Source organism: Solanum verrucosum, unplaced genomic scaffold, assembly GCF_900185275.1.
Source record: "Solanum verrucosum unplaced genomic scaffold, falcon-dt-bn FXZP01000203.1, whole genome shotgun sequence".
NCBI lineage: Eukaryota > Viridiplantae > Streptophyta > Magnoliopsida > Solanales > Solanaceae > Solanum > Solanum verrucosum.
The window spans coordinates 1,046,597-1,057,293 of record NW_026020815.1 but is presented as its reverse complement, the minus strand read 5'-3'; the positions used below and the strand labels follow the sequence as shown (position 1 = coordinate 1,057,293).

The 10,697-nt window shown below is 31.3% G+C and overlaps 2 protein-coding genes across 2 annotated transcripts; both read left to right on the top strand.

The window, feature by feature from the left end:
* The first annotated feature begins 2,366 nt into the window (after positions 1 to 2,366).
* Positions 2,367 to 5,053, top strand: LOC125813376 (GDSL esterase/lipase At1g58430-like). The gene is made up of 3 exons (XM_049492878.1): positions 2,367 to 2,987; positions 3,823 to 4,078; positions 4,848 to 5,053. The coding sequence occupies exons 1-3, from the start codon at positions 2,367 to 2,369 to the stop codon at positions 5,051 to 5,053; spliced, it is 1,083 nt and encodes a 360-aa protein (XP_049348835.1).
* Positions 5,054 to 8,240: 3,187 nt separating this feature from the next.
* On the top strand, positions 8,241 to 10,367 carry LOC125813425 (receptor-like protein 9DC3). Its single transcript, XM_049492930.1, has one exon. It carries the CDS (start codon positions 8,241 to 8,243, stop codon positions 10,299 to 10,301), a length of 2,061 nt encoding a protein of 686 aa, XP_049348887.1. The 3' UTR covers positions 10,302 to 10,367.
* The last annotated feature ends 330 nt before the right edge of the window (positions 10,368 to 10,697 follow it).

The window sequence follows — 10,697 nt, the reverse complement described above, 5'->3', positions numbered from 1 at the left end:
CATCTTAATTATTATGTTTTTCCTATAGTACATTCGATAATTGTTCCTAAATAAGTCGTTGTTCTTCACCTATCGAAATAATTAAGGTGAAGGATCAAAGATTGTTAGTTAAATCGGAAGAATATGTGACCTAAAATCAGCACTCGTCTCGAAATGACAGAAAGCTATCAATTTATTTCATAATATTATACGCGTTTAATTAGCTTGTTCCAATTCCTTCATGACAAACTCGATTTCATTTGATTTGAAATAGAAATTTGGACTAAATATTTGCTCTTTTGACAGTCAAATAGAGCCTCAGTACTTGATCAAGCCATACAACACATTCAAGCCTTACAACACCAAGTCCAGGTAACTCCCTCCTCGTTACTAGTAGTCCAGAAAAAGACTCAGTTGAATATCTGTAATTAAGGCCTCTTATTATAATTTAGTTTTTTTTTTGCATCTTCTGAATCCTCCTCTTGTTAAAATTTCTGACTCTGCTACTGCTTGCTTGCTAGGTGATGTCAATGGATAGAATCCGTGCATCGACCCTAGTAGCTGCAGAGAGAAACCAAATAATGCAGAGTACTCTGTATTTTAATCCTTACATGCCTATAATGCCAAGGATTGGAGCAATTGGCTATTTTTTTGGTTTTGGAAAATCTTTTACTTATAGCAATATGTGTTGCTCCAATTTTTCCCCAATGTTGTCAACAGGAGGTCAATTTCCATTTTTACCCCTCTCCGACGCCAATAACTTACTGCATCCCGTGCCTATAATGGAAGCATTTACGCGAGGCTCTGCATCCGTTGCTCCACCAGAAAAACGTGATTAGTTGAAAAGGAAATCTACAGTATGATGTTCGAAATTCATTTGTCATTTTCAGTTATAAGGTTTAGAATAGTATTAGAGAAATGTGCAAATCAAGTGTCTTAGTATAAATAGGCATGCAGCGATTTGAGCTACATAGATTCAAGTGTGTATCCTTTTTTGAAAAATCATATTGTGTATATAGATTAAATATTACGTATTCATGTATATATGCTGAACGTTCTTAATGAAATTTCTTGCATGTATCTTCTTGTTATCAAAATGGTCCTGCAAATCAATATACATTGATTATTTATGTATGCAATAAGTATATTATATGTATATTTATTCTTGATAAACATAACATATACATTTATGCTACTATATTTAGGACGGTCTAAAAAGTAACTAATAATAACAAGACCATGATTCTCTGCTCCAGCCAGGGGAGTATTTAGGGGTTTCTCGGATTTGGATACACACTCGAAGAATCATATAATGTACTCCCTCCGTCCACAATTGTTTGTCAGGGTAAGGTCATGCACATCCCTCAAGAAAATTTAATACAAGGTGTAATTTGACTAATATAACCCTACTATATCAAGAATACCAAAAGTCCACATAACTTTTCAATTGAACTACACAATCATTAAGGGCAGAATTGGAAAAAAGTGACTAATTATTTCTTGATTGTTTAAATTGACAATTAATCTTGGACATCTATTTTTAGTATATCTGCCAAACAATTGTGAACAGAGGGAGTACAATATGAAACATTTTGGTTATATAGATTAAGAGGGTCACTTCTAAAAAGTTTGCCTTTAAAAGCAAGTAAACACAATGGTAATCCAAAATCCTTTAAGATTACTATATTATGTGAAAATTTGACACATGAATGTTTCCATATTCTAAAGCAGCTTAATTCTGAACCAATTTCATAATCATATAAAGAAAAAAAAAATACTTATGTTAGAAGGTAATTAAAACAATACTTTTAAATTCTCCATCAAAGAAGCATTCAAATATACAACAAGCTTTTCCACTCTTCCCATTGTTTATAATAATAACTTGTAAAGGGATTAAGGTAAAGAAGAAAAATTGTGTGTTCTTGTTTGGCTTGTTAAAAAAAATGAATAAGAAAATTAAAGATAAAAAAATGAATAATCACAGTCCAATGTCTTTGAGTGATCTAGTTTATAAAATACGTATTCAACTATTGTATAAATTTTATATATTCAAGTATAATATACATATAATATGCATACCTATACCGATAATATAAATAGTCAGTGTATATTTTGATCATATTGGTAAATAAGTTTGACCGAACCTTATATATTATTAAGTTTACCAAAAATATATATCATTTTCATAAAGTCATTACAAAATTTGTTCCTTTCCTTAGAAAATTGCTACTATAATTTCATCAAGAAAACAATCTCCTATAAATATATAATAATTGTGTACATAACAACATATCTTTAAACCATCAAAAGCCCATGAATATTAATTTTTCTTCTTGGAGTTAACATAAAAACTACAATTTTTTTGGTTCAATTCTTAATTTTAAGCCATGGCACCTAAAGTTTTTCCCCTCTTGTTTTTCTTCTTATTTTTTGCCCTTTTTTTGTTCAACACAATTAAAACTCAGTCCATGCCCAAATTTACATCAATTCTTGTTTTTGGTGATTCAACAGTTGACACTGGAAATAACAATTATATATTTACTTTATTCAAAGGCAATCATATACCTTATGGAAAAGACTATTTTAACCATGTATCAACAGGTAGATTTTCAAATGGAAAAATTGTACCAGACATATTGGCAAATTTATTAAAATTAAAAAAATATGGTGTGCCACCATATTTAAATCCAAATTTATTGGAAAATGATTATAGAAGTGGAGTTTCTTTTGGATCAGCTGGATCAGGATATGATGATTTAACAAGTTTAATTTCAGGGGTAATTTCAATGAGAAAACAATTAGAATATTTTAAAGAGTATTTGAAGAAATTGAAAGATTATTTTGGAGAAAAAGAAAAAATAAGAATTGTGAAAGGTGCTTTGGTTATGGTTAGTTCAGGGAGTAATGATTTTATTTTTAATTTCTATGATGTTCCAACAAGAAGGCTTGAGTTTAGTATGGAGGAGTATCAAGAGTTTCTTCTAGACAAAGTGCAATGTTTTGTCAAGGTTAATTCTCTATCACATCTATATTTCTTTTTAAAATGTTTTAGATGGGCAGTCTCGAAATAATTGTAAAGTTATCTTCATGTAATAAATTAATAACAAATCGAGTCATGAAATCAATCATCGATACTTGTATCATTACAGGCTGCATATATTACATGTTCTTAGGGTGAGACTTTTAGTCGGATCCTGTGTAAATGTGAAAAGTTTTGTACATCAAGCTGCAATATTTTATAACTATGTTATTCGAGTTAGATTGTTATAGCATGTAATACCGTTAGTAATATTATTCACTTCAGACCAAGATTTCACGACTTTAAAAGATGCCATTGGTGTCTAAGGCTTGCACACTTTATATATTCAATATCTTTTTTCGTGTTTAATTTTTCTAGGGTGTTACTGTACTAGTACATATTTCGATTATTTCATCATATACTTATTTCTTGCCACCAATACAAATGTCATAATAACTTTATTTTGAAAATCTTAGATTTTTAGATCGACGAAAAGAAATCACTTGAATAGCATTGACATCTCTATCTTCTTATCACTTCTTTCTAAACAATTTTTTGTGAATAATTTACACCATTACATCACATTTATATATGTATTATAGCAGATAACTTATCTTATTTTCTAGACTATATATCTTACTTTTTTTATGATAGTCAAATCTTATATACGATCTAATAGTGTCAAAATCACTCTCTATGGTTGATGTTTATATATAGAATATATATATCCCCATAATTACCTTATAATTGATATAATTGTGTTATTTTTTTATTTATTTTTTAGTACATGAAACTTGTATATTTTTTGTATCTTATTTTATTAGGAACTTTATGAACTTGGATGTCGTAATATTATAGTGAGTGGGCTACCTCCAATTGGTTGTCTTCCAATTCAAATGACAGCAAAATCTCCACTGCATAGAACTTGCATTGAAAAAGAGAATTCAGATTCTCAATCTTATAATAAAAAACTTGAAGAATTATTGCCACATTTACAAGCACAACTTAGAGGAAGCAAAATACTTTATTCTGATATATACACTCCTTTATCACATCTCATCAATAGTCCACATGAATATGGTAAGCTTCGAGTTCTTCAAAAATATTACTGAATATGTATCAATTTTCTCATAAATTATATTTTCTTTAGAAAATTTGGTATAAATATAATATTATTTTTGGAAAGTAAGAGCGACTTCTGTGCATTTTTCATATTATGCTTGACTTGATTCTTGTATTAATTAGAAAATCTTTGTGTGAGTACATCATCAATCTAGTTTATACTATCTTTGATTTATGTTATCAATCTAGTTAATAATGTTTTTTTTTTATTTAGAAAAAGTATGATACAATGATTATTTTTAAATACATAGTTTTGTCTTAAATACCAAACAAACAATCCTTTTTGACAAATGTGGGAACTATCATATTACAATTTCAACCAAGGCTCATTTCAATGAAAATAATGTTCAGATCAATTTACACATATTTTATCTGTTTCATTGAGTATTTATTGTTTTATTAATATATATATATATTAGGTAATTTCACTCATTAGTAGAGTGGCCACACAAAGTCATGAACCGTGGTTTGTTGAACATTCTTTATCAAAATCATACTCATGACTATTACCATTTCAAAATATCCTTGAAATATAATTTGGGATAAATAGTTAATATATAGAGTGAAACAAAAATGAAACGAGTAAAATTGAAAATATATTTTTTATCAAAATGAATGGTAAAGTACTTTATAAGCCTCCCTAAAATTACTTTTTTTTTGATCTTATTAATCTAAATTAAATTTCTTTTTATTTTTATATCTATCTTTATTTACATAATTATGACAGGATTTGAAGAAACAAAAAGAGGTTGTTGTGGAAGTGGATTATTAGAAACAGGACCCTTGTGTACAAAAAAATCTCAAGTGTGTTCACATACTTCACAATATGTTTTCTTTGATAGTATTCATCCAACTGAATCAGCTTATTACCAAATTTCTGAATATTTTATGAAGGAGCTTCTCCCAAAATTCTCAACCATTGACAACTTTTAACTTATTACATTCAAATAAAATTTGTAAAAAAAATTTTAAAAAAAATTAGGTGTTATTTGGCTTCTGGTTAAGGGAGTTATTCATGTATTAAATTAGTGTAGGTAAATATCATATGTGGTAACTTTCTAGTTTCTTTGTATAAAAAATTCAGCATATCAACTATGATATGTGGTTTGTCATTTTATAATGAGAGAAGAAATCTTGACGCAAATATTAATTTCGTCCCTGAATTATTAGAGTATCATTATCTACGCCTTTTTAAGCTTGTTTTCTTTTTCAAGGATTTTATGATAGTTTGTTTACTTAAAAAAGAAAATGTAAATGTGTAACACATGGATAAAATAAGAAGAGATAAAAAAGAAAAAAACATAACCTAAATTTAACTTGAGAATGACAATTTTCTCTGATAAAATATGAACAGACAAATTATAAATAGTTTAGGTGTGAATGAGAGGGTTAAATCGAATTTGCAATTAAGAGGGGCGCCACAACATATGGAGCAAACATGTTTCTTTGGAGAAATGATGTTCTAACCCTTTACAAAAAACAAAATATATAGATGTGGAACACATGAATAAAAATAATTTTAAAAAAAGTCTAACTCATCGATGATCCTTTAAAGTTGGCATCAAATTTTATTTAGACATTTTAACTGAGTTTTGTTCATTTTAGACGCCTTATGTAGGGTTTCACTGTGTTATTTTGACACTTTTTAACAATCATCCAAAAATTCAAAATGTGTATAATACACTCGCCGATAACGTGTCAAAGTGACGAATTAAACAAAGACACATGTCATATATTTTAAAAAATAATTCTCAACTAATGACTTTTAAGTAGAAAGAAAAATGACCATTGACTTGATGATATGTGGCATTTTAAACTCAAATAATAATTATATTTTAAAAAGAAATTCACCACTTCTAATTTTCAAGAAACTCACCCTCGACTTCTTCACCCCACCCAACCCAGGCATCTTCTCCGCCCCACCAGATCGTCCTCTTTACCCCCCCCCCCCACCCCAACCTCAACCCTTTTTCCACTCCTATCGTCTTTTCAAGAAACACTTTCAAAAGAATTTAATTACATTGGAAATAATAATTTACAATAGCACGATTTTTTCTCTTCTTTACTTCTAAAAGCATCAATTATAACTAACAATGGAAGAATTAATTTTTTTTGCATTTCTCGTATGTGCAGAAGATTCAAATACGTGAACAAGAAATAAAGTAATTATTTTGTGGCGCTGAAATTTAATTGTCGGATCTAAAGAAACAAAATGAGAAGGTGATGATGGTTGTGGTGATTTTCAGATTTGAAAAAAATTAAAAATTACTTCGATTGTAATAAGATTAATGGCAATGATGCAGCGATGGTGGGTTGATGGTGTGCGGTGGATGAGATAATAATCACAAAAAAAGATGGAAGAAGATGAACCATTTTTTAAAAAGTAATTTTTGGCCTGAAAAAAAAGCCCTTCACACGCTGACTTTGATGTCAGCGAAAAATGTCAAAATGATACAATAGGACTCTACATGAAGTATTTAAAATAAACATCGCTCATTTAAGAAATCTAAATGAAACTTTGTGCCAATTTTAAGAGGTCATCGATATACTAAGCCTTAAAAAAAAGACAAAAATATAACAATCCAAAATTGACTTGAGAATGACAATTTTCTCTAATAAAATACAAACAAACAAAAAAATGGTTGAAGCGTGAATTAAAACGAGCAGTCGAATTTGCACTTAAAGAGGGGCACCACAACATATAGAGAAAACACGTTTCTTCGGGAAAAATAATTTTCTAGTCCTTTAAAAAAAAATTATGACACTTTTACGAGAGATTTTTATTTTTTTTATCGAATCGATGTTTTATTAATAAAAAAATGTTTAATATAAGAGATCTTCATTTATTAATTTTTATCGAATACATGTTTTATTAATAAAAAAATTGTTTAATATAAGAGACCTTTGATTTACATAGAAGAGATAAAAAATGTCATTTTCTTCTATTCAAATTGTCCATAGATCTTATTTCCTCAATTTCTCTTTGGTCTTTAATGTAAATTATGTACAATATTATATTATATTTTTACAAAATCAATCCCTCTTTTATTCTATCGTCACTCTGTGGTCCTCATGAAAAGACTTAAATGGTATACTAGCACCATGTGTTTTGTAGCTTTCTTTTGAAATTTTATGGCAAGACTAGTCAATACAAACAACAAAATTTCCATTCCGTGAATCCAAAAATTGTTGTTGAACTAGCACGTATCAAAATCGAGACTTTTGGTTAAAAGATGAAGGAGTACAATGGCGGAATCAGAATTTTTATTAAGGCTATCAACAATAGAACACAACCTCAAACAACTTTTGAAACCCCTTAACCACTACACTAAACCTTCAATTTATGTCAAGATGTGTCAATACTTGTACATATATTCATTAAATCAAATTTTGACTTATACATACAATGTAATTTTCCGACAAAGGGGGTGTCGCTTGACACCCCTTGTCCTAGGGTAGCTCCGCTCCCGAAGAATTACTTACCACTCCACCACAACCCTTTCTTTTGTGTTCTTTATATTGGGAAGTAAAGTGCTCCCTAACAAAGGCGATTTCGTATTGAAGTCGAGACCTTTGGTTAAGGATAAAGGAATACTTACCACTCCACCCAACCATTTCTTTTTCTGTTCATCACAACCCTTTCTTTTCTGCTCTTTCTATTGGGTGATAAAGCGCTCCCTAACGAAGGTGATTCTGTATCGAAGCCAAGACCTTTGGTTAAGGATTAAGGAGTACTTACTACTCCACCACAACCCTTTCTTTTTTTGTTTACCATAACCCTTTCTTTTCTATTCTTTATATTGGGAGGTAAAACGCTCACTAACAAAGGTAATTTTGTATCGAAGCCGAGACTTTGGTTAAGGATTAAGAGTACTTACTACTCCACCCCAACCTTTTTTATAATTCTTTATATTGAGAGGTGAAGTGTTCCCTAACAAAGGCGATTCCGTATCGAAGCCAAAACCTCTAGTTAAGGATGAAGGAGTACTTACCACTTAACACAACCCTTCCTTTTTTGTTCTTTATATATACAACTTAGATATGAATGATTTTTTATCCCTCTTTCATTTAAAAGCTCATAAAAATTGTATTGTTATTGAAACCAAATACTACATTAGACATGACAACTTCTCATAGTACATTCATTTACATTCTTCTACTTCTTTTTTCACTTCCATTAAGAATAATCACATCATCAGCAAGAACTGAAGCTGAAGCCCTTATCAAATGGAAGAGTACTAACTTATCTTCTACTTCCTTATTGGATTCATGGTCCATTTCCAATCTCGAAAACTTGTGTAATTGGACATTCATTGCCTGCAATGCTGATGGAACAATTTCAGAGATCAATCTTTCAAATGCAACACTCTCAGGCTCTCTTGATCACCTTAACTTCACTTCATTTCCGCGTCTCACGAGTTTCATTCTCAATGGCAACAACTTTAGTGGATCGATACCATCAAATATTGGCAATGCCTCTAGTCTTGAAGTTGTTGTACTTTTCAACAATTCATTTCAAGGGAAGATTCCATCTTCAATAGGCAAACTTAGAAATCTTCAAACACTTGATCTTCGAAAGAATCGTTTAAACTCAACCATTCCTTCTGAGTTAGGCCTTTGTACAAACCTCACTCATTTGGCTCTAGCAGAGAATTCTCTGCAAGGAACATTGCCTATATCTTTGTCCTCTTTGATCAAGTTATCTCAGTTGGCGTTGTCCGATAATTTTCTTTCTGGTGAGGTCTCATCAGATCTCATTACCAATTGGACTGAGTTGATAGCTTTGCAGCTTCAAAACAATTACCTTACTGGTTCCATTCCTTATCAGATTGGAAACTTGCAAAACTTGTTGTATCTAGATTTATCAAGAAACAACTTGAGGGGAGCAATTCCACAATGTTTGGATCATATGACTAAACTCCAGGTATTAATGATTTCATATAATAATCTCAGTGGGGATATTCCTTCATCTATTTGCAATTTAACATCATTACGAACTTTAGATTTGGGGGAAAACAATTTTAAGGGAGAAATTCTGCAATGTTTTGGCAACATGAGTGACCATCTTGAGGTTTTGGATATGCACCACAACAAGTTTGTTGGGGATCTTCCAACTACTTTTGGGATTGGATGTTCACTTAGAAGCATCAACTTTCATGGCAATGAACTCGAGGGCGGAATTCCTCGATTTTTGGCCAATTGTCAAAGGTTGCAAGTCGTTGATTTAGGAGATAATCACTTCAACGACATATTCCCAGTGTGGTTGGGAAATCTGTCAGAGCTGAAAGTTTTAAGCTTGAGATCAAACAAATTTCATGGACTCATTAGAACGTCAAGGATTGAGAACATGTTTCCCGAGCTTCGAATCATAGATCTATCTTATAATGCCTTCTCGGGAAACTTACCTACGAGTATGTTTCAACAACTAAAAGCCATGATGAGAGTTGATCAAACAATGAAGGCACCAATATATCTTGGAGTGTACAGTTATTGCCATGATTCTATGACAGTTGCAACCAAGGGACGAGAGCTTGAACTTGTTAGAATTTTGACAACTTACACCACCATTGATCTTTCAAGTAACAGATTTGTAGGGAATATTCCAAGTATTATGGGAGAACTCATTGCACTTCGGGTGTTGAATTTGTCTCATAATCGATTGCAAGATCATATACCACCATCACTTGGAAATTTATCTGTACTTGAATCATTGGACCTTTCGTTTAACCATTTTTCAGGAGAGATACCACAACAACTTGCTTCTCTTACGTCTCTTGAATTCTTAAATCTCTCCTATAATTATCTCCAAGGATGCATCCCTCAAGGACCACAATTCTCTACATTCCAGAACAACTCATATGAAGGTAATGTTGGATTACATGGATTCCCAATTTCAGATGGTTGTGGCAATGATCGTGTATCTGAAACAAATTACACCGTATCTTCTCTAGAAGATCAAGAAAGCAACTCTGAATTTCTCAATGACTTTTGGAAAGCTGCTCTGATGGGCTATGGCAGTGGACTATGTATCGGAATGTCCATTATATATTTCATGATCTCCACGGGAAATCCAAGATGGCTAGCAAGAATCATCGAACAACTGGAACACAAATTCATCATGCGAATGAGAAAGAAGCAACGAAGTCAAAGGAATTACAGAAGAAGAAATAATCGTTTCTAGACAAGTTATAAGTTTTGCTATTCAATCAAGCTCAACATTGATCTTTAGTTTATTGTAATTTGTAACTATTATGATTTAGGATTCTATCTTTGATATCTCATTGAGTGCTTCAGCCTCATGTGATAGAATACTGTACTATTTCCAGTATGACTAACTGCAACATGTACTTTCCTGCCTTTCTTACATTTAGACAGGAAACACAAAGGACCAAATAATAACTGGACAATATATGGGCAGTAGGCAAAAGAGAAAGAAACAAACCATAAATAGGTTACATAATGAGAATCCAAATACACATTACATATGAGGTATGGTTAAAGAATCTGCAAATTCCTTCCTTGACATGAACCTTCCTCGGGTTCAGGGACATTTATATTCACTCCCTACAATATAAAC